At 50.9% G+C, this 26,600-nt stretch overlaps 2 protein-coding genes across 7 annotated transcripts in view; one reads left to right on the top strand and one right to left on the bottom strand.

The window, feature by feature from the left end:
• Window positions 1–20,470, top strand: part of FAXDC2 (fatty acid hydroxylase domain containing 2) — a 29,170-nt gene extending 8,700 nt beyond the window's left edge. Inside the window, exons 2-9 of one of the 2 annotated variants that reach the window (XM_028528074.2) lie at window positions 5,844–5,891; window positions 8,230–8,321; window positions 8,438–8,541; window positions 11,051–11,172; window positions 14,442–14,647; window positions 15,121–15,226; window positions 15,639–15,805; window positions 16,828–20,470. In XM_028528074.2, coding sequence (XP_028383875.1) covers window positions 5,844–5,891; window positions 8,230–8,321; window positions 8,438–8,541; window positions 11,051–11,172; window positions 14,442–14,647; window positions 15,121–15,226; window positions 15,639–15,805; window positions 16,828–16,981 — 999 coding nt within the window. In that variant the 3' untranslated portion in view covers window positions 16,982–20,470. Of the gene's footprint in view, window positions 1–5,843; window positions 5,914–8,229; window positions 8,322–8,437; window positions 8,542–11,050; window positions 11,173–14,441; window positions 14,648–15,120; window positions 15,227–15,638; window positions 15,806–16,827 lie in introns of those variants that run through there. The other variant, XM_036014848.1, reaches the window with a different exon arrangement.
• Window positions 20,471–22,119: 1,649 nt separating this feature from the next.
• The window catches only part of LARP1 (La ribonucleoprotein 1, translational regulator), a 76,884-nt gene continuing 72,403 nt past the window's right edge, over window positions 22,120–26,600 (bottom strand). For all 5 annotated transcript variants that reach the window (XM_036014846.1, XM_036014847.1, XM_028528219.2 and 2 more), the window contains 3 exons: window positions 24,987–25,096; window positions 24,692–24,819; window positions 22,120–23,108 (listed from right to left, as the gene is read on the bottom strand). In XM_036014846.1, coding sequence (XP_035870739.1) covers window positions 22,899–23,108; window positions 24,692–24,819; window positions 24,987–25,096 — 448 coding nt within the window. In that variant the 3' untranslated portion in view covers window positions 22,120–22,898. The remainder of the gene's footprint in view (window positions 23,109–24,691; window positions 24,820–24,986; window positions 25,097–26,600) is intronic.

The following is a 26,600-nucleotide window of genomic DNA, read 5'->3' as shown; positions in this document are numbered from 1 at the left end:
TTCTTTGGGGGAACTAAATAATGGTGTAAGGAATATCTTCAATGGTAGAGTTTATATTCGTGTGGCAGATTCTACATCTATCTTGTTTTAAAAAAAGAAAAAGAGGAAAGCATGGTCGAATGAAAACCCAGCCTTCCTTGGACGAGCCGAAACCCGGTCTGGGAGGGAACGCTCAGTGCTGAGGTTGCAGACCGTGGGTCCGTGAGCACAGAGGAAGCCTGCGCACTGTCCTCCTCTGAAGATGGCCTGGATGGCCTGGAGGAGATGGCCTGGCCGGTCTCCTCCCCTGCTCAGGATTTTCTTAGCTCTGGCCCAGACCTCTAGCCCAGTGCTTTCTATGTGGACTTTGGCATGATGGGTGTATGTGTCCAGACAGAGTTTCTTTCTCCCTTCTCTCTGCATCTCTAGGACTCCTTCACAGAGTAAGTTCTTCATAAATGTTCTGGAAAGGATCGGGTGAGCTTCTGAGAGATCAAAGAGCAAGTGTCATTTGCTTCGCAAGCTCTTAGCACAGATAGCAGTGAGGATAAGACACTGGGGAAAGGCTAGAAAGGAGACTTTGACTTGTAAGTGACGTTCCTATGTCATGGCATCTCAGAAAGAGTCCTGGAAACTTAAAAGACAGACAGACAGACGGACAAACGATCCCCTCAGTTCACTTCCCAAAGAGGATGCTTATCTCAGCATCTTAACAGGGTCGGCAGAACCTTTCAACTTCCCAAGAAGCACTGAGGAGGGAAATCATGGTGGTGCCAAGGCTCCACCCGCCTGCAAACGCTTTGCTCTCCGAGTCTTTCCCAGCTTGTGGCATTTCCTTTAACACTTGCTTCCTTGTTGTTAAGACCCTTGGCAGGCTCTCCCCAAAGGGACCCAATACCACTGCCTTCCTCATACTTAATGATCTGTGCTTTTGGGGACTCCAGGCAGCAGGCACATTGCAAATGACCTGCTTTGCCCTGGCCAGATGACTCAGTTGGAGTGTCCTGTTCTCTGCACCAAAAGTTGTGGGATCGATTCTTGGTCAGGGCACATAACTAGGTTGCAGGTTTGACCCCCACTCGGGAGACATGTGGGAGGCAACAGGCTGATGCCTCTCTCTCTCTCTCTCAAATCAATAACTGTATCCTTAGGACAGGGTTTTTAAAAACAAAAAACAAAAAGAAATGACCTGCCTCATCCCACAATCCCACTGCTGTGCAAAGAAGGGTCGCTTCTCTGAATGGGGCCTTATCTACCATGATGACAGAGACCAAACCCCGGACTGGGCCAACCAGAGACGCTCTGGACAATGAAGAGAAAATCGCTATTTAAAAGGAGAATTCTGAGCCCTGGCTGGCGTAGCTCAGTGGATTGAGCACGGGCTGCAAACCAAAGCATCGCAGGTTCGATTCCCAGTCAGGGCACATGCCTGGGTTGCAGGCCACGGCCCTCAGCAACCGCACATTGATGTTTCTCTCTCTCTCTCTGTCTCCCTCCCTTCCCTCTCTAAAAATAAATAAATAAAATCTTAAAAAAATAAATAAATAAATAAAAGGAGAATTCTTTGGAACCCGAATCACCCCAGACCACTAAGTAACGCTGCTGTCCTAGAGGTGGAGCAGGGGTATTGCCCATCACTCGGGCAACAGGTTGCCTAGGTTCCTTCACCCTGGTCACATGGCAGAACCAGCTGGTCTGTCGTGCTCCTCTTCAGCCAGGCTATGATGCTATTTAATGGGCGAGGAGGGAGGAAAATTGGAATCCTCATACATGTCGATTGGGGGTGTAAACTGATGCAATCACTTGGAAAACAGTTTTGCAGGTCCATCCTCAAAAGGTTAAATATAGTTACCATGTGCCCTAGCAATTCCACTCCTAGGCATATATTATGGAGGAATTTAGAAATGTGTCCACACACGAAGTTATGCATGAATGTTCACAGCATTTTTTGTATTAGTCACAAAGTGAAAACAACCCAAAGGTCCATCCATCAGCAGATGAATAGATAAACAAAATATGGTCTATCCACATAAGGGAATGTTACCTGGCAATAAAAAGAATGAAGTCCTGATACATGCAAGCACACGGATGAGTGTTGACAACATGAGGCTCCATGAAAGAAGCCAGTCACAAAGAACCACATACGGCGTGATCCCACTGCTGTGAGACGTCCGGAACAGGCAGGCCCACAGACAGACACAGAGTGGATCGACGGTTGCCTGGGGCCAGAGTGGGGGTGGGCGGGTGGAGGGGTGGGAGATGATGGCTGAGCGGTGCAGGGTTTCTCCTGTGGGTAATGACGATATTCTAAAATCAGTGGGTGTGGTGGTTGCACAGCCCTGTGAATATTCTAGAAGCCTTTGAAATGTATGCTTTAAATGGGTAAATTGTATGGTATGTGAACTATATATCAAGAAAGTTATGTTTAAAGAGAAAGAACAAATACAATTTTAAAGTCCGCTTAGCTTTGCCAGCAGAGCATGTGGTCAAGATTTTGGATGTTTGTTGCGTGATGGGTGAGAAGTAACACTGCCTTGTCGTGTTCGATGCACATTTCTCTTTACCGGCGAGGTTCAGCATCTGGCCGACTGACATTCCAACACTATAGGCTTCTTTTTATCGTATACTAAACTCCCATTTATGTCTTAGGCCTATCATTTATTTTCTGGACTTTCCAATCTGTTATATAAGTATGCCTACACAGGCTAACCCCACCCTTTCATTTATTAATTCTTTTTTTTTTTTTTAAGATTTTATTTATTTAGTTTTAGACAGGGGAAGGGAGAGAAAAAAGGAGAGAAACATCAATGTGTGGTTGCCTCTCACACACCCCAACTGGGGGCCTGGCCTGCAACCCAGGCATGGGCCCTGACCGGGAATTGAACCAGTGACCTCGAGGTTCTCAGGCTGGCACTCAATCCACTGAGCCACACCAGCCAAGGCATCATTTACTAATTCTTTACAATAAAACAGGTAGCGGAATACTCAACAGAGTCGAGCTGGCTGCCAACTCAAACACCCTCCCCCCAAACCCAGCCACTGCCCCAGGCTGTCAGCTTCCCAGAAAAGTTGTGGCATGTTTCAAGCACAGAGAAACACTGTACCTTTGTTGCCAAAACACTTCATATGAGTGCTGTGAAATGTGATAAAGAAGAAACTAAAAAAGGCCAAGACTTAAAAGGTCAATCAGAAGGGCACACAGAAGTCGCCAGAATACACGCTGAAGACGCAGACCATCAGACCATCAGAAAAATCAAGCAATGAATTCCTTGAGAATCAGGGCTTGGCAGTAGGGGGACGTCAGATGCTACACTGTGGATGCTACACTGAGGGGTACGAACCTGGACCAAGGATTTCCACCTCCAAGGGCAAATTTGGACACCAGTCCTGAAACACTCGACGCTCACACGCAAGAGATGGAAGACACAATGCAGACACAACCCTAACACTGCCACAAAACCCACAGGATACGCTGCTTCAGGAGACGGCTGGTGCACTGGCCTTGACCTCAGTATGGGGCCACCACGGGGTCAGACAGGCGTTGTGGGCACAGGAGCAGGATGAACTGTCAGAGACGGCACCCATCTTCGTGATCAGCGTGATGCAGGGAACTGGTGTTTCCAAACCCCTCCTTGCACATACGTACGGAAGCACTGCAGCCGAAAGGCAGTCAGCACACGGCTCCTGCCCGTGTGCTCACCTGTCCCCAGCGCTTTCACTGGGCTTTTGGTGCTTTCCAAATGCATGGGGAAATTCCAGAAAGTTTCCGCCTTATCACACTTCACAGTTCTACGGAGTATGTGTGTAAGTGTGAGGGACATATGATTGTCCTTGATAGTACCGAATTAGCTTGTTGTAAATGAAATATCTCCCCCAAATTTAGATCAAAACTCTAGTTCTAAAGTGCTATGGAATCTACTTAGAATAAAGGTTTTTACTTTTTCATTCAAAGTAGTTTATCGCTGTATGCACTGACTCGTGTTGCATAAAAATAAAAGCTGGGAAGAGTACACTTAATATGTTTACATAGCCAAAAATCATTTCTTTTAGCATATATATTAGACAATGACTTTTTTGGTGCTTTTTGTTTATTTTGCTGTCTAAGTAGAGATGCAATTGGTTTTTAATCTGTGTTCATCCCTTTTTAATATTGGAATTGTTACCTAGTAGCATAATGACTCCTGTTTGGATTCCTTAAATTAAAAAGTAATTTTGTGTGTATGTGTGATCATTTTCTTTACGTAACTAGGGAAACTCAGCAACATCACATTAAAAAATAAAAATGAGTAAAACTTAGTTTCTCTATTTATTAACTATCGGTTTTATTAAAGACTCCCGGAAAGGTTTATTCTGTTGTGCCTACACAAGGAGATCTCAAACACATGACAAATGCTTCTCCTTCTAGCTGATTGTCATTAGGCTGCATTTTTAAAGGAGGTTCATTTGTGGCATTTATATCTATTGGCTGCTCCACAGATCTGCTGATTGTTTTCAGAAAAACCTTGATCCTTGTATGTAAACCAACCCACAAATAATAACAAAGAATATAAAACTGAACGCCCTCAAGTTAGAACAACTGTTTAAGTCCTGGCTAAATCATTGCTTTATCTCACAGCAATAACTCTTTAGTAACGTGATGAGAAGAGAGTAAATGTGTCTTTTGAAAAGCTTTACGATATGGTTTTATAGCTGCTGGACCTACTACCCCTGGTCCCCTTCCTCTCCACTGTTCTTTTTCCTCTCTGGTGTTTTGCTGCCTGTTCTTGCTTATTTGTTTCTCCACATAAATTTTAGAATCAGTTTGTCTGGTTCTAGAAGCAATAACAAACCAACCTGTGTCTATATTGAGACAACTTTTCATTTCTAAGTTAATGTAGGGGAAACTGAAGACTTTATGAAGCTGTGTCTTCCCATCCAAGGATGTGGCGGGTCATTCTGTTCGTTCCAGTCCACACTTGTGTCCGTCGTATTTTAAAGTTTCACCTCGATTTTGCATATGTTGTGTTTGGGCTACTAAGTATTTTTACCCTTTTTTGTTGTCTTATCCATTATTTCTTCTAACCATTTGTAGCTATATATCAAGACTATTTGAGCGCTGGCTGGTTGACTGGAGCGTCATCCCCTACACCAAAAACTGGGGGTTTGATTCCCGGTCAGGCCACATGCCTGGTTTGAGGGTTCGATCCCTGGTTAGGGCACACGTCAGGGCAGCTGGTCAACGTTTCTCTCTCACATCAATGTTCTGTCTCTCCTCCTCTCTAAAATCAATAAGCATATTTTAAAAATATCTTTAAGACTACTTGATTTCTGAACCTTAAATTTTTTCTCCTACTTTTTCAACTTTTGTGTGTGTGTTTACAATCATTCATAATTACAAGATGATGGGGGCGGGGAGAGAGGGGATGGAGAGAATGGAAAGCTGTAGACGAAGAGCCTGCTGAGAAGAGGAGCAAACACACGAGTGGGAGTGAGCATGGGAGAGGGCGCCGAGGGTTTTCATTCGGTTTTGAAATGAAAAATACTACAGCACAAGGATGACAATCCATAGGTCGCTGGCAGTTGGGGGACAGTTCAGGCGACAGAGATTTCTTCGGGATGCGACAGAGGTATACTGGGCCAGAGCGTGAGGCTATTCCAAAGGAAGCGTTTGTCACAGCGCATGTCTGAGAAAGCCCGTTCCAGGCAGACCAAGTCCCATTGTCGACCCCCGATTCCTATGACCGACCACCCAATTTTTTAGATTGCCCACGAGTAGTAAGCATTAAAAAGTCACTGCTAGCCATTCTCCTTGACCTTCTCCATTCCCTGTGTCCTTGGTTGCATGTGAAATGACACCCAGACTCACCTGTGCTTTCTTATTTCAGATGAAGGGAGAAGTGGGAAGTCAGCTCCGTGATGAGAAGCCAGAGCAGGTAAATCCCACCCATCCAGCTGGTAAGGATGCAGCCCGTGGCTCTCTCCATGCCTGTGCTTGCGGCATGTCTGACGTCTCTCCCAAGGTTTAGGGGTAACTGGTACATGGGCCATGAGCCCTTTTCCGTGGCTGAGCCAAGAACACTTATGAGCAAAAAGCCCTTCGCCTGCACAAGGGAGCAGCCTGCTGACAGCTACCCTACCGTTGCCTCTTGACCCTTGAAGTGCCCCACGCCCCACGCCTCAGGCCTTCAGAGCCACCCCTCTCTAGAACTGCTCTGGGGACATGAGGGGCCCACCGGAGCCTGGACACTGGGGTGGGAACCAGCTCTGGACCCCAGCTCACGTCCACACCGCATGCTTCCGCCCTCCACAGAGATCTGTGTTCTCTTTCCACTCCCTTCACTTGGGCTGCTGGGGACAGAAAACCCCACAACCCCTGAAAAAATATCTAATCTTAAATGTGAAATTCAGGGGTTTGTTTTTTTTAATCCTCCCCCAGGGACATTTTTGCCATTGCTTTTAGAGAGAGAGGAAAAGAGAGAGAGAAATATCGATGTGAGAGAGAAGCATCAATTCACTGCTTCCCATACACGCCCAGACCAGGGATGGAACCTGAGGCCCGGGTGTGCACCTGACTGGGAATCAAACCCACAACCTTTCAGTTACAGGATGACGCTCCAAACATACTGGTCAGGGCATGAAATTGAGGTTTATAACTTGATTAATCTTGACTTGATTAAACTCAAATGAGCCCTTATCGGGTAGCTCAGTTAGTTAGAGAGTTGTCCCAATACACCAGGGTTGAGGGTTCGAGCCCCGGTCAGGGCACATACAAGAGTCAACCAATGAATGCACAGAGAAGTGGAACAACAAATCAATATTCCTCTTTCTTTCAAAAATCCATCAATAAAAACAATTTTAAAAAACTCAAATGAAAAATTCCTAGCGAGTTTGGAAAATTCATGGAAAGGGTCCTCTGAATTCCAAAAACGGAATAACTGCAGAAGCCCAGGCTAACCGGCCTGACAAGCTTCGGGGTGAGTTTGGAATGGCCTGTGTCACAGAACAAGTTCCTCTGGTCCTGTGGGTCTGACCCCCAAGGAGGGAGAGGCAGACGGGGAGGGACAGAGAAGCTCATTGCCAGAGCTCAAGACCCCGAGGAGTGCAAGCCCGTCAACAACTTCTCACCAGCCATGGAAAATGACCTGCTTCTCTTCGGTCTCTTGATCGAAGGTGGGGTGGGTAAGCTGAGAAGAAATGATTCAGTGCAGACTCAGGTGGCTCTGAATGAGTCAATCAAAACAATCTGCTCCCTCAGATCTCAAAGGTCTGGATTGAAACATAGTGTCCTGTTCAGTCCCTTCAGACGTGGCCCAGTTTACTGACTGCAGGTACGCCGCAGGCACACAGGGCCAGGCAGCTCCAGGTCTCCCCCATCGGGTTTAGAAACAGGGGATGTAAGAGAGATTAGTGATTCCTGTCGGTGGCACCGGAGAAATCGGTGACTCACCTGGCGGCCAGTGTCTTCCCTCTCCACGCCTGGGACCGTCTTGTGCAAGCATCAGGCTTGCAGCAATCTCTGCTTTAGGTTCTGGGGGGCCTCTCAGCAGCTACCAGTGACCACCAGTGGTCTGCGCCTCGCCTCTGGAACTGCTTATCACCCTGCCCGGCTGGCAATCTTGGCCAGTCTTGCTGGAAGGCAGAGGAATTATTAAAAGTCAGAACATATGTTCATATACTTTTTCTTCAAGGGCGAGCAGGTGATGGGGATGGGGAAGTGGACCTGGCTCATGGGTGCAGGGAAGTCCCTGGGTCCTCACTAAGGGTTCTGCAGATCCTTCCGTGACGGCGGTCTCAGCCTTGCAATGAGCCGGCGAGCTTTTTAAAAACCCAGAGGCTCAGGCTCCACCCGAGACTCTTATGTAATTGGATTGGGGAAGGGCCTGAATATCTGAATTTTTAAAAAGCTCCCAGGTGACTCCAATGTGTACATAATGGGCATCTCTGCTCAACAAAAGGACGGGTGACAAAACCCCACAGCTGCTGGAAGGCTCGCCCGGCCTGCCTCCTCTAGGGGACAGAATCGCCCGATAGTCTCTCCGCAGCCAGGCTTGTCTGTTCCCTCCGCCAAGCTCGAGCTCTGACATCATTAACACACCTGTAAACAGCCAGAGTTCTTGATAAGCTGCCCGCAGGAGCTGGGGAAAGGTCGGCAGATGTTCAGTGCTGGTGCCGTTGAACCCCGATTGCACACCACTCCTGTCGGCCTCCGCAGAGAGTGCACTGTGTGGGACGACAGGCTTGCTGGGACCTGATCTTTCCCTGTCCTCCCAGGAGGGACACATCTGGGGCTCCATGCGGAGGACAGCTTTCATCCTGGGCTCCGGCCTTCTCCTGCTTGTGGCCTTCTGGAACTCGGTCACATGGTGAGTCTGTTGGGGTCAGCTTTAATTCAGGACCTGAGGGCAGCAGGGTGGTGGTCTAGGGTCAGAGTACCCACCTGTCTTCACCCAGAAACCTGAGTGCTGTTTTTTCTTCTAAGGCATCTTCAGAGATTTTGGGGTGCTTCTGGCCACTTCTGGCAAGCTCAGTGGGAGAGGCTGCTGTTCGCATTTGAAGGGAAGGAGTGGATCCTCTACATGCTGAGTGAGCCTCTTCGACCCCTGGCCCTGGGGGTGGAGTATCCCAGGGGGTGGAGTCCCTGACTATAGTCTCCTTCCCGCTCTGTTGTTCTGTGCTCTGCTTTGGGACTCAGCAGCACACTCTTACAAGGAATAAGGGCTTCAAGTTGAGGGTGGTGGTGAGCCCCGAGAATCTAAGCTTGTGGGCAACCTGGAATGGAGACCTCCCTTCCCCAAAAAATAGAAAAATGAAAAAAGGAAATAGTGTGTGTGAACACGAAGGCATGTTTAGAGCAACGAGCCTGCTTGCAGGTGTGGGGTCCACAAGTGCAGACAGCAAGCTCCATGGCACGCGAGGCTGTGTCCTTGGCGCCGTGTAGCTCTAGGAGGCTGGACAGCAAGTGGCCACTCAAATATTGACTGACAGTGTGAATGGCTTGAAACAAGCCCGAGGAAATGTAGCGGAAAAGCCACTGCAGCTATTTATAACCACCTAATCTCCACGAGTGAGTGTCCTCATTCACTCGAACAATAGTTATTAGTGTTGCTACTCCGTGCTGAGTTTGTATGGAAGGTGTAGGGGTGTTTAAGATAAAATGTTCGTCTATCCTACAAAAAAACTACATCATGGTCTAGAAGGGGGGATTTTAAAAAAGGGTCAGTTGTCACAAAGCAGAAGTATAAATAGAACGTCCCCTGTTTTCTGCCAGAAGGACAATCTGAAAATGGGCTGAACACTCAGTAGGACTGGTTCAAAGGAATCTTCTGCAGTCATCGAAAAGAACAGTGCAGGTTGCAAATGTAGAAGGGGAAAATGTGGGAAAGCATTTTACGTGTTTCTGTTACAATGATGAGAATACTACTTATTACCTCGGCAATAAGCAAATATCAGACAAAAAATATGTGCAATGGGAAATGTTAGAGTTAAAAGGAAGTTCAAGGTTATCACTTGTGGTTTTCTCAAACCCAATCCTACTTGGGTTTCCAAGTAGGCAGCCACCCTCATGGGTGGCCCACTAGGCAATCACCAACCCAACATTTTTTTTCCAAAATAAAAAAGTTTGAATATAGATGCTCATTGTTAAAATAAAAATCAGACAAATCGTATAACCATAAAGAAGGTAAAAAGTCACCCATTCTCCCATATCCAAGAAATAACCACTCTTAAATATATTAATGTCTTATATATTCGATACATGGTTGAACTTACATCACCTTTTTCATTTTTATTTTTTATATATTTTTATTTTTTAAAGATTTTATTTATTTTTAGAGAAGGAAGGGGGGAGAGAGAGAGAGAGAGAGAGAGAAACATCAATGTGTGGTTGCTGGGGGTTATGGCCTGCAACCCAGGAATGTACCCTGGCTGGGAATCGAACCTGGGACACTTTGGTTCCCAGCCCACCCTCAATCCACTGAGCTACGCCAGCCAGGGCTCATTTTAATTTTTTTAAGATTTTATTTATTTTCAGAGGTGGGGGAGGGAGGAAGAGAGGGAGAGAAACATCCACGTGAGGAATATCAATCATATGCACCCCAACCAGGGACTGAAACTGTAACCCAGGCATGTGCCCTGACCAGGAATCGAACCGGCGAACTTGTGTTTTGTGGGAAGATGGCCACCAACGGAGCCACACCAGTCAGGGCAAGACACCACATTTTTTAAAGCTTTTTTTTTTTCATTAGCTAGATTGTAGGCATCTTTCTATGTCAATTAATATAAATTTATTTAACATTTCAAGCTGCCTGTTCCATTCCAATGTAGTCTTTTTCCTACTAATGGACATTTAGGCTGTTCAAATGTTCCGTGATCACAGTAAGTGATGTGTTATTAATTATGCTGGAGGGACAGAGGTCATTCAAAACTGTCCTGGGCAAACTGGGAGACGTGGCCACCCTGTTCTCATGTGTTCTGAGAAAACCAAGTTCTAGGGTTGAGCCTGGGAAAGGCTGAGTCTAGCAAGGGCAAGCAGGCGTCTGTGCCGTGGACTGCTCACAGCCGTGAACACACTAGTATGGACCACGGCTGTCCAGGAGGCCATCTGACCCAGAAGTCCGTGGGACATCCGGACGCCTGAGGTCGCACTGCTCAGTTAGCAGGGTAACAGGGATTAGGCCCCCGGTGGACTCCTAGTCCAGTGCTCATTCTGAACCATACTGTGCTTCCTTTGCTTCTCCTTTCCTTGGAAATTCAAAGGGTTCGAGGGGCACAGACTCCCAAATGCCAACCTACACTGATTTATATTTTAGAGCATCTACTTTTTTTTTGTCTTTAACCACCTAGGTTGTTGTTCCTGTATTATGACTAAGAAAATAAGTAAAGACACTCCTTAAGTAATGACCTGTTCAAGTTTCCCTCAGCTAGTGTGTCACCCCAGACCACAGGTAGGTCCCCTGGCCTTGAGCACCGAGACTTCCGTGGCCAGGGACTGTCTACAAGGTCGCCCAGGTCACTGTCAAGCATGAGGTCGGTTAACACCTATGTGGTGAGCACCTGAAGTCACCTGACCATCCCCTCTGCTCCCCGCCCCTAGGTATCACCCACGTGCCCCTTATATTCTTCTGGGGCCTCAATGGGCTTCTGCTGGTGGTCGACACAACCGGGAAACCCAGCTTCATCTCCCGCTACCGGATTCAGGCTGGCAAGAACGAGCCGGTAAGAGCTGCCGCAGCTCCTCCTGGCCGGGGCCCAGAAAGCAGGCACTGAAGCCACACCCTCAAAAATTCTCACCGCTGGCCCGGGAGAGGCTATGGCCAGGGTGAGCCAAGTCAGGGTGTACAAGGCTCCCCCAAGGTAGAAGGTCAGAGAAAGGAGATAGTTTGGACCAAATCTCAGGGCCAGCCATGGAGACTACTGTTCTGGTCGTCTGAAGACCCGCCCCACGCCGTCCCTGCAGGCAGCTCGGCCCTCAGCTACAGGAGCAGGGAAAGCCGTGGTGGGCGGGGTGCTGAAACCACGAAGAACAGCCCTCATGAGTGGCCAACCCTGTCATCATAGATTGGGAAACGTGGATTCTGAATGTGTAGGTAGTGGTTGTTTTTCGAGCAGGTCCTCCTTCCCAATTATTCAGTTCAGCCAGCAGTGTTTATTTTACCCACGATAAACAAGGCCCAGCCCCTTTTTACAAGGAACTGGCCCGGATGGGGAGAGAAGGCCAGCACACACATCTACTCACACAGCACCCACAAGTTACCTGCTCGGTGCTCTGACAACAGCCAGGAGCCGTTTCTTCTCTCTTTTTTAAAGATTGTATTTATTTTAGAGAGAGGGGAAGGGAGGGAGAAAGAGAGGGGGAGAAATATCCAATGTGTGGTTGCCTCTCCTGCACCCCCTACTGGGGGCCTGGCCCACAATCCAGGCATGTGCCCTGACTGGCAATCGAACTGGCAACCCTTTGGTTGGCAGTCCGGCCCTCAGTCCACCGAGCCACACCAGCCAGGGCCCAGGAGCCTTTTCTTACTCAGCAAGGAAACAGCTGAATCTTCAACCCAGGTTCTTTGCCCAGCTCCACCCAAACCACACCCTGGCTTCTTTCCCAGAGGAGATGATCATCTCTTAATGATCTGCCCAGGTGCCGGGTGGAGCACCTCACCTTGCAGGGCACTCTCCCCCAGCCCAGCACTCTAGAAAGCGAGGAATGGGTGGGAAAGAGTGTCCTTGAGCCAGGCTTTCAGAAAGCTCCTTCTTGAACCAGAGCTGATGGCCTGGCTCACTGTCCCCCTCACTTAGGACAAGAGCTACCAGCCAGCCAGGGGGCTTCCTCCAGGTCCAGCTTGGCAGCACAGACGGGAACCTAAGTGCCCAGGCCAATGCTCGGCCACTGAGAGCCCTTCACCTGTCAGACCATGGGGGTCTCCTTACCAGGTACTGTTGACTAGATGCTCACATCTTCCAGGCCAAGCACCATAACAACAACCTTCATGGTTCAGACGAGAAAACGGAGGCTTTGAGATGCAACACGGGCAGAACCACGATTCACACGCAAGCTTTCAGATGCCAAGGCTCATGCCGTTAGCCATGAGGCCACCTCAGCTCTCAAGAATATCACCTAACACAGTGACACTTCCCAGCCTACAGTGATTGCAGAGCCACACAGGGAAGGTGTCACATTTTGCAGAGGCCGAAGTTCAGAAAGGACCAGTGACTAGCTCAAGGTCAGACTGTCACCAGGAAAGAGAGCCGGGGGTCGTCTCACCTGACTCCAGGTCCGGTGTTCCTACCCTGTGTGCATCGCCAGGTAGACACGACTAAGAAGGAAGCCCTGGAGGCCATTTAGCTTCCAGCCGATTCCAGAAGGGCCTGATCCCTTCCCTAAGACACGGGAAACAGATCCTCACATGGGATCTGAATGCTGCAGGCATTCGTAAGATCCGTCCCTGGTCTGTTTACTCTCCTGGATAGCTAGTTCCCACCTCTCCTCTTTCCTCAAATCTCCCACACTGCCTCCCCCAACCTCCTGGAGCAGGGTGGCCTTGCTTCCTCTTCCCTAAATAAAGCGGAGCAAGCAGGGGAGCGTTTCCAGACGCCCACCGCATGCTCTGCCTTCCCACCTGATACAGCGGGCCAGCTCTCCTTGTTCCAACTGCAGCCGTCCCTCCGCGCGCTGCACGCCACAGCCCTGCACCTCTCAGTTCCGCCAGGAAATTGTTCCAGCCATTCTCACTTCTCTTTCAACGCATACCTTTTTCCTTCCTCTCCTACATCATTCCTCTCTGGATTGTGAAAACATTTGACAACCACACAAACACCCTTGACTTCATCTCCCATGCTCGATACCACTCCTATTTTTGCTCCTCTTCGCAGCAAAGCTCTTTGTCTGCAGTTTTCCATCCTCTGTCCACCCTTTCTTCCCCACCATTTTGTAATTCTGAACACCTGGAAACATACACGCAGAAGTTGAAAAAGTAGTATAGTAATCACTTTTACACATCACCTAGATCCACCAACTTCAAACATTTTACATTATCTTTATCAATATATAAAAATATAAACATCTATGCCTCTGTCATTTTTTTGCTCAAGCATTTGAAAGTCTCAGACATCATAACATTTCACCCTAAATCCTTCAGCCTGCATCTCCTAAAATAAACCCGAGTTGGAGAAAGAGGAAAAAGGCTTCAGGTCTGAGGACCACCTTGAACCCAGGCTCACCTCGGGGCAGAAACGCCTACAGCTTACAGAGGGGACTCGGGGAGAAACCCCTCCTGAGCAGGAAGTCACCAGTGATTATGGGGCCATTCCCAGGCCCCCTGGTGCTCTGCTGAAGGGAGTGGTCAGGGGGTTACTGATTCTCAGGGAAATGCTAGCTGTACTGCGCGCATTTGGGGCCAGCTCTCCACAGTGACCCTAGAGAGAAAGCTCAGGCAGGTCCCCATTTGACAGCCACACCGTCAAAACCAGGAAAACCAGGTAACAGGAATTTGGGAGGCCAGACGGGCAGCTACCTGGCTCACTTCCTGTTGTGCTCCAGGCCCCGTCCAGTGAGGCTGGGCCACATCAGGAGGCAGATGACCTTGATCTCTGCATCTGATTACGGTCAAGGTTCTCCAGGTGAGGAAGGGTTAAAAGGCTGAATAAGGATATCAAGCTGAGAGTTGACAGTCTTCTCCAAGTACCCTGGAGGCCCCCAAGGGCTTGGCCAGAGGAATGGGGAGGACAGTGGTGGTAGTTGCAGAAGCAGGAAGGAGACTGCGGGCTTGGGCAGAGACTGAAGGCTGCCGGGAGCGGAGTTTCCCAAGGCAGGGCCGTTAGCAGATGGCTCCACCCCAGGACTGGGCAGCAGGCAGGGGCTGCGGGCAGACATCCCTCCTAACACCCACTCCGAATGAGGGCTTCCTGGGAGCAGGTCACAGTGGAGACCAGTTTCCGGAAAAGACCTCCTTCTCACGCCCGCGTGCATCTCCTTCCTCCCTTCCCTTGGGCAGGTGGACCCTGTGAAACTCCGCCAGGCTATCCGCACAGTTCTGGCCAACCAGGTCCTGATCTCTTTCCCCATCATGGTCCTCCTCTACCCCATCTGCAAGTTGCGGAGAGACCCTTGCCGCCGAGAGCTGCCCACCTTCCACTGGTTCCTCCTGGAGCTGGCAGTGTTCACGCTGATCGAGGAGGTCATGTTCTACTACTCACACCGGTGAGCGGGGGCCCCGGCCGAGCGCAGCTGGACCCACACTCTCCTCCCCCTCGTGAGGAGCCTGAGGCCTCAGAATCGCAGGCCAGCACACCTGGCCTCGAAAGCCTCCCACGACGTAGCTAACAGGGAGACGACTCTGTTCCACACCCGACTGCTTGAGGCGACCGGGAAAACGTCCAGAAAAGAGCGAGCCCTCTCCATACGCGTGGGTAGCCGGGCTTTTCCCGTTCACTTCCCGAGAGAAGCCTTTCTGGGCTTCATCCCCACTTTACAGCTAATACACCTGAGGTGGAGAGAGGCCAAGCGGCCCGCCCCCAAATCATGCAGAAGAGGCAGGGCAGAACTCAAACGCAGGGCTGCGTTTTCGACCTTGCTCTGTAAATGTAACCCCGATTCCTACCTTTGGTCTCTCCTGGTCTGGGGGCGTGGAGGGCGGAAGACTGGCAGATTGTTAACTATTAACCGTTTTCCAGGCTCCTTCACCACCCAAAACTGTACAAGAAGATCCATAAGAAACACCACGAGTGGACAGCCCCCATAGGCGTGATCTCCCTCTACGCCCACCCCATCGAGCACGTGGTGAGTAGAGCCCCGCCCTCCCCGGAGGCAGAGGGCACAGGCCCCGCCCCTTCCCGGAAGTCTCCTGCAGAGAACCAGCCCGCCGCCTTCTCCCCACCGAAGGGCTATCGCTACTGCTGACTGGGCATAGGCCGGGCCGTGCTAGATACCCAACACGCTATCTCATTTAATCTTCCCGAGAACGATTTTAATCCTCATTTTGCAGATGAGGAAGCTGAGGCGCAAACCATTAATAACTTGTCCCAAGTTACAGAGGTGAATGATTCCAGCAAATCCCGGCCCTGAAACTCTTTCGGCTCCATCAGACCTGATTCAAGGAAGTCTTCCTGGTACCACCCCTGGGAAGAGGGGGCCCACCGCTGGGGCCTCTCGCCCTCCCTGGAGCCCGCCTTCCAACAGCCCCCTCTTTCAGGTCTCAAACATGCTGCCGGCAGTGGTGGGCCCCCTAGTGATGGGTTCCCACTTGTCCTCCATCGTCGTGTGGTCTTCCCTGGCCCTTGTCATCACCACCATCTCCCACTGTGGCTACCACCTGCCCTTCCTGCCTTCGCCGGAATTCCATGACTATCACCATCTCAAGTAAGGCCCCCCTTTCCACTGTGGGCCCTGGGCAGTAACCTCCACCTTACTCCGGGAGGTTCCGTTAGCAGACGCTAGTGTCTCAGTTTCAGTGTGGGTGCTAGCACAGGGAGAGGTCTGGAGGTGGGGAAAGCAATGGCCATGCTGGACCCCAGGACACCTTGCTGTTTTCCTTCTTTGACACTGGATCTTCCTGCAGCTGGGTTTCTATGCTTTATTTAGGTCCTGGGTCCTCTGAGTATCCAATACAAGCTATGGGTATGTCAGAAAAATGTGCACATACATAAAAATCCACCCTGGCCAGTGTGGCTTGCTTGGCTGGAGCATTGTCCCTCAGACCAAAAGTTTGTAGGTTCGATTCCTGGTCAGGCACACACCCAGGCTGTGGGTTCAATCCCCAGTCAGGGCGCATACAAGAAGGCAACTAATAGATGTTTCTCTTTCACACTGATGCCTTCTCTCTCTCTCCCCACCCTTCCTCTCTCTCTAAAAGCAATGAAAAAATGTCCTTAGGTGAGGATTAAAAAAAAAAAATCCTGCGTGCAATTCAAAGGGACTCGCGCACTGAGAGCCTCCAGGCTCTCTTAAGTGAGCCTGTGAACCTCCCGCACCAGAAGCACCTGAGATGGGCTTCAAAAACACTGGGTCCTGGGATTCACTCAACACATGCTAAATCCAAGTGTCTGGGGGCCGGGGAAGGAGGAGCAGAGCCCAGAAACCTGCATTTTAACAGGTGTTCCGGGGGATTCTGATTCAAGTGGTCCCCGAGCCTACCGGAACAAACCGAGTTCTGCCACAGGCTCCAACTTGTGTGCATTGCAATCAGAGAGCTTTCTGCAGGGAGACGGCAGATTTTCAGTCTGGAGGTGCCCTGGGAGTGTGCGCAGCATCTCCCTGGGCTATTCTGATGCAGGTGGTCAGCAAGGTGGGGAGTAGGAGAGCTTAGACATGTGCGAGAGGCTGGCGCAAATGGATTGTGGAGATTAGCACATGGGCCTCCAGCACCCTCCTCTCTCCCCCAGGTTCAACCAGTGCTACGGGGTGCTGGGCGTGCTGGACCACCTCCATGGGACGGACACCCTGTTTAAGCAGACCAAAGCCTACGAGAGGCACACACTCCTGCTAAGCCTCACCCCGCTGTCTGAGAGCATCCCCGACTCGCCGAAGATGGAGTGAGAGGGCCCGGGGGCCATGCTGGCCGTCCCCTCTGCAGACTACTAAGGTGGCCTGAGGCCTCCAGATCGCACCTAGGGACTTCCTCCTTCAGCCACACACTCTCTAAGGACAGCACCATGGGGCAGGGCGGTTTCCAGGACATGTAGGCAAAGGCTCTCCCGACTGCCCTGGTTATCCCTCAAGGGGCCTGAAGTTCACTTAAGAGGGACCCCTCCTTGCATAGGCAAGATGGAGAGAGCGACAAATGTAGCAGCCACATTGCAGGCAACATGGCTCGGGAGAGCCCCTTCTGCCGCCAGGGTGTGGGGGGACCAGGACACAACGCTTTACCCTTTCCTGTCCCCAAAACTTCTCTCACACCCAACTCGGGCCGGGGCCCCAACACCCTGGCTACAGTCACAGCGGTCAAGACCCCATCCCCCATCACACACACACTGAGTCAGTGACAATGCTCCCATGTTATCTCAGACCCATGGCCAACAAAAGTCATCTGTCTCGGGAAAGGAAAATACTAATTTTGGAATCTCCTCCCTGGATGCAACGCAGACCTCAGAGAGGCGCAGCTCGAACGCCAATACCTTCAGCCATCCCCGGGACCCAGAGCCAAGCCCTGGACACCTGCTAAGCTGGGGGCCCTTAAACCTACGGAAGGGAAGGTCCCAGTTGCTGATCTTTGGGGTCACCTGACTGAGGCCCCTAATGAGTCTCAGAAGCAGGACCTGAGGCTAGAATCCTCTTCCTCCAATGAGAAGGCAAGAAAAACACGTCTGAACAAAGGGCAAAACCCTCATCTGTTCCTGTAGTTTCAAAACCACTTAGGATTTTAGCAAGGGTGACTTTTCAAACGAAATCCTACCAGGAACCTTATCTAAAAACCACAGGTGCTTTGAGTTGAAGCAGTCCCCTCCCTTACTTTTCCTCGGCAGACACTGACACTGCTGGGGACCCCGTGGCTCCCCACCGAAGACCACTCCAAAGGCCACCACAGTCAGGCACTAAATTCTTATACATACTTAGGTCCATTCCTGAACTTTCGGTTCTAGAACACCCAGGTAACCACTCCCTGTAGCTCTGTGCAATACTTCACACCTGATATTGGTCGAGTCTCCAGGCAGAACCATCAAAAAGGACTCATCAGTCCTACGACCCCAGAGAACCTGCCCAGTAGGCCAATTGGGTGCAAGCACCAGGCAGTCCTCCCGGGCCTTGCCCAGCCCCGCCCACCCCAGCACTGGTGCACCCGGCCCCTCCCTAGGACCACCTGTATGTACCCTTAGCTTGAAGTACAACTCCAGTGCGCAGATGCTGTACGTTACTACGGCCGCTGGCCTACACCCACAACCTGTCCCTACACTTAGCCCACCTTCAGTATACTTAACAAGGGCAGGAAATGAGGAACGTGAAGAATGGAACACCTTTCCCTCTTCAAGGTCTTGAGAGTTTGAAGGTACAGCAGGGTGCCTAGGGGCACAAGAGGCTGTCCGCTCACCCCCTGGGGCAGGCAGATGGCTGGGCCCCTCAGAGGGGCCAGGCCCTACCCTCTTCTGCCTCCAGCAGAATGGACATGAGAGGAGGAAGCATGGAAAATAAACTGGTTTCCTTTAACTCCATTAGCTACTTCCCTTTTTTCTCTCCAACACTCACAGTCCAGTGGCTTCTGGGAGCTCCAGCGGTGCAGGTGCGACCAGGGCGATCAGTGGCCTCTCACAGGGTTCCCACCAGGCTGTGGAGGCCACGGGAGGCATTCAAGTGCCTGCCCACCTGACAGAGGGTGGCATTCTAGGCAGAACCATTTCCGATGGGATGCGCCAGTGCCAGGCATGGGAAACAAAGTTGTCCGATGAGTGAGTCAATGTGGCCACACCTCACTCTTAGTTTTGTAATTATACATCTAGGCCAGACTGGTACTCACAATGTTACTACTGCCAGCGCCTGACCTCACAGGTTGGGGAAAAACCAACAGCCCAGAGACCAGCCACAGTGGGGGCACGAGATGGTGTCCCCCCTCCCCCACCCCCACGAGCATCCATCCTTAGGGCTCCATGGCTGACCCGGATCCCCCACGGCCCGTGTTGGAACTTTACACCCCAGCAGCGGAGTCTGTCCAGTGAGGGGCTGTGCCCGCCCTCCTGTGAGAAACTGAAGTGGCCTCCATCTTCCTGGCGGCCTCTTCCCATGATGCCAGTGCAGGAAACCCTGCAGTCTGAGCTGGCAGACTGGTGTCCCTTTCTGTGGCTTTGGCTGTAGCTCCCACATCTTCCGTGAGACACAAGGTGAGCACGAGTTCAAGACAGGCAGCGCACTCACGACCGCTGAGGAATCCACTGGAATGCAGTGGCAGCCCGAGAGGCTAAGGGGCCCTGCCTTGGGCACAGGCCTGAAAAGCGCTCACGTGCGGGCCAGGATTCTTCCCACACCCCACAGCTGCACCCCAGATAGGAAACCAGCCAGTATTGTGCCTTTTCAAGTTTTTATTTTTATACATTTTTTTGTATTAAAAAGAAAAGCATAATTACCACAAATTACAAAGGACTAAAGCAGACTAGAATAATGAATGAATCACTTCAGCCTGGAACGCAGATACTCTCAATAATATTAATGTTATAATACAAGCTCATTCAAGTATTTTACATTTTTTTTTGTCCTTTTAAGTGTGACATCCAAGCACATGGTAGAGATAACGTACTATGAGCGTAAGGTGGAACCTTCTCCGCAAAGCCAGATGACAAGTTTTCCTCTCCAGTGAGAATGGGCCGTTGAGTTCCAATCTTCTCTGCCACCAACACGGCTGAAGGAGAGGGCGAGGTCGGGGCAGATCCAGGGGCCCACCGCACAAGACACAGTTGGGGATCCCACTCAGGAGGGCGCCCGATGACCCAGACCGCTCTACCCAGGCTTTTGGCAAAAAACCCCACCCCAGCCCTACTCAGCTAAGTCTTCTTTCTTGCCCCTCCTCCCCACTTTGAGGACCTTCTCAGGAGCTTACTTTTTCTAAAATCAATCACCAGGAAAGGTGGGGGGAAAAGAGCTACAAATGAACGAAACAGAACATTAACAACTTTGACGTGGGGGCTCAGCACCTCGGTCTGAGCCCCAGGGGTCCAGGCTGGGGCAGACCCAGTGGCGCCTCTCTAGTGGCAGCACGGAGGCTCCCGGGTGCGGGAGAGGATGACAGAGACCTGGCCCTTCTCAGGGCCACCACGCACGGCTTTCTGGTGCTGGATGCCCGAAGCTGTGCTGGCATGGCCCGGCCCTGGGAGGGAACAGGATGAAGAGGATTTGGGCGAGCTGTTGCTTTGTGTCTCAGATCTTGGATCCCCGGGAGAGGATGGTGGGTGTGAAGTGGCAAGCCCCAATGGCCCCTGCCACTCCTGGCATGCTTGTCACAGATACATCGGTCCTAAATTCAAGTGTCTTCAGAAAGTGAAGATGTAAACTACTCTTTGCAACATCAACTCCTAACATGTTACCAAAAAAAGGAAGAAAAAAAAAAAAGTCTCCTTTCTCCCCATCCTCAGCCTGTGTTGAGATGAAGTCCTCACCTCCTCAGCTCAAAAGGGCCTTTTCTCTTTCTGGGGAGGGTCAGGGAGAAGATGGCAGCGCCCTGGCCTGGGAATCAACTCTACATCGAACCACCTCTCCCCACTCCCAAGGCTTCCGCGTGCCCCCACACCCAGCAGAGGACAAACACTGAGGTTTCTGTGGTGCTGGATACAGTACAGGGCTGCGCGCCCTGAAGAAGAGGGGAATGAAGCAGGAGGCGGCGGGGGTGCGGGAGTCCAGTGTCTGGTACAACGTGGGGCCGGCACCAGACCGGGCAGGGCAAGGCCTCAGATCCCACGGTCACGGCGGAGACCAGACACTTGTCCTTGGCTTTTGAGAGAACTGTCCCTCAAGAACTGAGATGGGCTTCCCAACACACTAACCACTGGGCGGGCAGAGGTGGGAAGGGGGCAGGCCAAAAGCAATGAGGTGCCCAAGACAAAGGCAAGCCCTTGCCAGTCTGGGGTACTGTCTCCTACTCCCAGCCTTTGGGCCCAGCAGAGGGAGCAATCGAAACAGAGGGCGAAAGAAGAGTCACCGACTGAGCAACACTACCAGGGACTTCTCCGTGCTGCCTGGTCCCCGCTGGAGGTGAACGTGCCATCACGCACGCACCTAACACACAGCCCAGTCTGTGCGGGCCAGTCCTTCGTCACTCCCCCCAGCTTCGAATGCCGGCAGACTCCAACCGTCCCACTGTCGTTCGCAGCCCAATCCGGGGCCGGAGAAGTCAGGTATACTCTATGTCCACATATACCTTCCTGCCGTGGGGCTTCTCCAACTGGCAGGGTTCTCCCCAGCCCCCAGCTCCTCCTCACCTCCTCAGTCCTCACTGCCAGGAAGGACCAAGTGGAGGGCGGGCAGAGATGGCTCGCAGAAGGGGATGCAAGATGGGGAGACCACACCAGACCCATAGGAGAGTGGCATTTTCCTCCACCTTTTATGAGACAAGGCCTCCTTGAGGTCTCCAAGATCTTTCCAGGCAACACAGAACAACACTTCCAAGCCTCAGCCTGCCAGGTGTTCATCTCTCCCCGAGATGGGGGGACGGTCAAGTTGAGGACAGGCGTGTCCCAGCTCCAGGCCAACGCTCTTCTCTAACAGTCTGAAGCAAACTTGGCCGTGGGGTAGGATGACGAGTGTCACAGCAGGGCAGGGCCCGGCGTGAGGCAACAGCAAGCGGAGCGAGGACACGACAGTGGCAGCAGTGTAGACACAGGACGTCAGCTTCAAACGATGCAACAGCAGGGATGCGTGGGGCGAGGCTCTCACCTGAGCCATCCCCGACTCTCTGGCCCCCGAGGCTGGAGGCGCTGTACATGCAAATCAGTCCAGAGAGAGACCCTAGCCAATCCAGCCCAGGCACATCCAGAGAAGGTGGGAGCTTGAGTCGACTCCACCGAGGAAAACAGGCATTTGGGTATTTCAGATTCCCGCTCCACAATAAGGCAACTTTTAAAAGAAATATTATTTCCAAGAACAAAACAAAATAAAACAAAAAGAATTCCAAGGGTAGGAAATAAACATCACTTTCTGTGGATTAGGTGGGGGTTTTCTGATTTTTTTTTTTTGGTCTTTTAAGGTCAGTTTTGTCCTTTTTTTTTTTTTCCTTCTTCCCCAAGGATGGAAAGGTCAGAGAAAAATAAAATAAATCATCTTTCAATAGTCTTTTCTGGTATGAGCAGCGTCTCTCTGGGCTGGGGAGTATGGGGCACGGGGAGAGAGGAGTGCGGGGAGGTGGAACCCCCCCCAACTCCATGTTCAGATCCTTTGGTTTCCTTCTCCCGGAAAATGGCAGAAGGGCATGGTGGGGACGGCGGGTAGAGGACACGGCGATGGAAAGCCCCAGATGACAAGGGGGCCAGTGCCCGTGGGGCCCAGGGGCGCTGCCAGAGCCTCCCATGGGACAGTGCCGGGCGATGGTGCCCACGGGCCTTCGTGTGGGCTGCATAGTTGGCTTGAGAGGGAGCAGGAGGCCGTGGGGCAGGGACCAGGGTTGCGGCCTATCTGCCGTGGGCAGGGCTAGAGTGATTTTGGTAATCCAAATGAACTATCAATAATTTAAAACTTGATATATATATGTATATATATATGTATATATATATATAAAATCTCCCCCCGTCCCTCCCCCCTTAGAAGAAGCTAGGCTGTGACAAAGAGGCATGAAGAGAGGAGGGGGAAGGGACGTGTGGAGGCTCCTGCCCAGGGGTACCTCTGACAGCCCAAATGGTGTGCACGCTGCTGCTCAGCACGAAGGCCCATCCCAGTGAATCCAGGCCTGCTCCTTCTCTGTCCCCTCTCCTGGGACTGGGCACCCCCACGGAGTCTTGCCCACTCCCACCCCCCACAAACCCCCCCAGGGCGACAGGTTCTTTCACTTTCCCAAAGTCTGTGCGTCTGAGTGCTGGCTTGTCCATTTGGCATCTTCCCGGATGGGCTGGCCGGTGGGTGGTGTGGGGGGTTGGCTGACCACAGTGGCGGGCCTGCTGGAAGACTGGGAGGGGCACCGCTTCCTGCCCTCACCGCCGCCACCTCCTGCTGCCACTGGGTGTCGCTTGTGGCTGCCCTCTTCACCCATGGGGGGCTGTGATAGAGGAGGGAATGACAGGTGATTAGGGGGTGCTACCCACGCCTGTCCTCCCCGCCTTGGCAGCGCCGTCTGAGGAAACTCCTGTTTCCCACCTGAAAATGTGATGTAGATAACGAGTAGGCTTAACCCTAAGAACAAATTACGAGTTGCCCTGAGCACATCCCCACGCCAGGACCTCGCTCACACTTGGCTACTTTACGCACTTGCTCATGGGGTCCGCACCACGCCTGGATGCAGACCCGCGCATCGATACTGCAGATGAGGAAACCGAAGCACAGAAGAGCAATGTGCCCGGGTCCCCATGGCTGGTAACCGGTGAAGACAAAACGTGGGCCTGGCCCATGCGCTGCTGACGCCCGGGCTTTTATCCACAGGAGTTCCTGTTCCCGTTAGGGGGAGAGACCACTGCTCCGGGGTAACATGAGGAATGTGGCATGACACAGGCCGAGACAGCTCAGCTCACAAGGCCCAAAGGCTCCCGGCACTGTGTCGTCCCCTCAAGGCCCTAAAAAGGACACTGATCTAGAGGTGAGACCATGATCGATCCAGTTGGGCTGCGTGCGCCACTGCTGAAGGTCTTGTAACTTTGAAGAGATCTCCTTCCCTTTCTGGGCGCCAAAGCTGAGCCCACTCTGCCCCGCCCTAATTGGTCTTCCCATTCCAAGGGTTCTCGGCACATGTCCCCCTGCCCCCACCTCCAGCCCTCAGGGAAGAGTGCTGAAGGAAGGACAACAACCTACTCATCTTTATTCTGGGAGCCCTAGGCAGTGCAGCCATTATCTCACTGGGTGGCCGTGGGCTTGTTTATCTGCTGGTCAGGGGATGACACCATGAAACCTTCCTACTTCACCTCTTTATACAGGTTAAAGGAGGACAATGCAAAATGTCTAGCACATAGTAAACGATCAATGGCAACTTTTAAAATACAATGTAAACTACTATTGTTGTTTACTTTTATTTGCCTTTTTTCTAAAAGGTTTCAAGGGAATAGTGGCATATCCCTACTACATTGTACACTCTCTGAAGGAAGAGTCTTTCACTCATCACTGGAGTCCCTGAAGACTGCACACAGAGACTCATTCCAATTACTCCAACCACCCTTTGCCTTGAAAAACCCAGTAGCAATAACCCCGATCCACCACTGGATGTCACCATTGAGTTACCACTCCAAAAAGACAGCAGAGCAGGGTGGAGGTGGAGAAAAAACAACATAAACTCCTGGGGTTAGAACTGGCCTCTTCCACTAAGATCAAAAACATTTCACCTTGGCTACCCACCCAGACCAACTAGGGCACAGCAGCAAGGCAGGGTGTGAGATAAAAGGGAAAGAGCATCGTGACAGTTTAGCCATTTGTACTGTGGGCAGGCGAGGCAGGAGAAACACATAACCCCTCCAGTTAGCCTTCACTGCCCACTTCTCACACTCGGCTTTGCAGAGGCAGAGAGACGAGGCCCAAATTGGGAATGGGCGGTGTCCCTGGGCCAGTGGTGCAGCTGGGGCCAGAGCCCAGGTTTCCTGATCTCGGGTCCAGTTTTCTTTCCAGGGCAACCAGGGTGAGAAAGAGACTTTTACTTACATCCACTCGGAAGTCTTCAAGACGTCGGAATTTGCCGAGGTATTCTTGAAGTTTGGGGTCGATGTCCAAATTTTTGGCTTTGGAATATTTCAAGAAGGCCCAGAATTTCTCCAGCCCATAGAGTTGCCCTGTAGAGGAAGAGGAAAGAGAAGTAGGGAGAGCTGGGCTGGGGAGGAGAAGCTGAGACCGAGGGGAGAGAGGTGCGACGTGACCAGGCAGAGCCAGGTCGAGCTGGGGAGGAAGGAGGAAGCTAGATGGCCGGAGCTCACAGAGTGCCCACCGCCGGGGCTCTCACCAGCTTCATAGTCCTTCACCGTTTCCTCCTGAAAATCCTTGAATATGTCCAGCCGGAACTTCTTTTCTAGGCCATAACTGTAGTATCTAAAAAGGCACTCCAAACCATATCTGCAAAACACAAGGCAGTGAAACAAGGACTCAGTTTCTTCACCTTAAACCAGGGGAATGAACTCACAGATGAACCGCAAGAGTCTAATGGCAGTGGGTTATCGAGGAAACAGCAAATTCTGTAGGAAAGCTAACATTTACTGCTAGCCTGGGCGGCTCCAACATTAACGTGTACAGCCCACCAGGGGCCGGCAAACTCTGGCCGGGTGAACAGCAGCCCCCGACCACACCGCCTGTGTGCTCCAGTTCACTTGTGAACTGTCGTTGGCTGCTCTCTGCTACAAGAGCAGAACTGAGTAGTCGCAGCTGCAATCACAAAGCAGAAAATATTCGTCATCTGTCCCTCTACAGAAAAAGCTTGCCAGTCCCTGGGATAAGCTCTCTGGAAAGCCATCTGACTGCACCAGTTAGTAGGTCTGTTCATGTCAATGACTCAGAAATGTCACTTCCAGGAACGCCGCAGGGGAATGGCCAAAAATGCAGATTTAGATTTTACAGATGCACCAAAACTGTTCATAGAATTATTACAGAAAATCCAAGTGTCTAAGAATAGATAAGTGGTGAAGCAAAACACGGTATATCTGTTCAATGGAATAATAACCCATTAAAAATGACAATGTAAATATTCACTGATGATACTGACAAATGCTTTGAGATATTATCAAGTGGAAAAGACATGTTCCAGAGTATCATGTGTGGAATTAACCCATTTTTGTAAACGGGTAAATTTTACATCTATGTATGCATACAAAATCTAGAAGGGCATATATTTAAATATATTAACACTGGTTATCTTGGGGAGTTGGTACTTTTTAAGTGATCTTATTTACATTTTCTAAGTTTTTAGGCAAAAACACATAACTTCTGTAAAAAGCCCCCAAAAGTCAATTATTTTAACAATGTGGAGAAATGCTCATGCTTATAAATGATAAGACACAAAATGTGTCTCATTCATAGGATGATCTAGAAAAACATGAAATATGGCAGAGCTTTAATATGGGTCGTCTTTGGACTGTAGCTTTCTGAGCATTTCTGTTCTTTTCAAATTGCTTAGAAAACAGATTTTATTTCAGTAAAAAAGAGAAGAATCCTTCGAGAGGTTTTTTAAATTAGTCAAATACTGACAACAACCTAGACCCATCGATCAGCTGCCGCCCACATGCGTCCTGACCAGGGATGGAACCTGCAAACTTTTGGCGCACAGGACGCCACTCCCATCAACTGGGGCCCCCAGAGCGGGCTGGTAAGACCTTCAAAATATACCACTAAGCAGAAAGTCAAGAAGCAAAAGCATACATAAGAGAGGTCATCTTTTGTGCAAATAAAAGGGGTGGGTAGGGAGGCTATACCGGTGTATGCCTGTGCTTACGCGAGCAAAGTATGTTCAGAACGGACCCACATGATTCTAACCATACCGGCTAACTCTGGGGAAATGAACTGGATGGCGGGAGAAAGGGATGAAGAGACTCTTCACTATGTAATCTTTCAACTCTTTGAATCTTGA

This window comes from Phyllostomus discolor, chromosome 13 (assembly GCF_004126475.2).
Source record: "Phyllostomus discolor isolate MPI-MPIP mPhyDis1 chromosome 13, mPhyDis1.pri.v3, whole genome shotgun sequence".
Classification (NCBI taxonomy): Eukaryota; Metazoa; Chordata; class Mammalia; order Chiroptera; family Phyllostomidae; genus Phyllostomus; species Phyllostomus discolor.
Note: the sequence above shows the minus strand (reverse complement) of the source record. Positions and strands in the feature narration are given on the sequence as shown.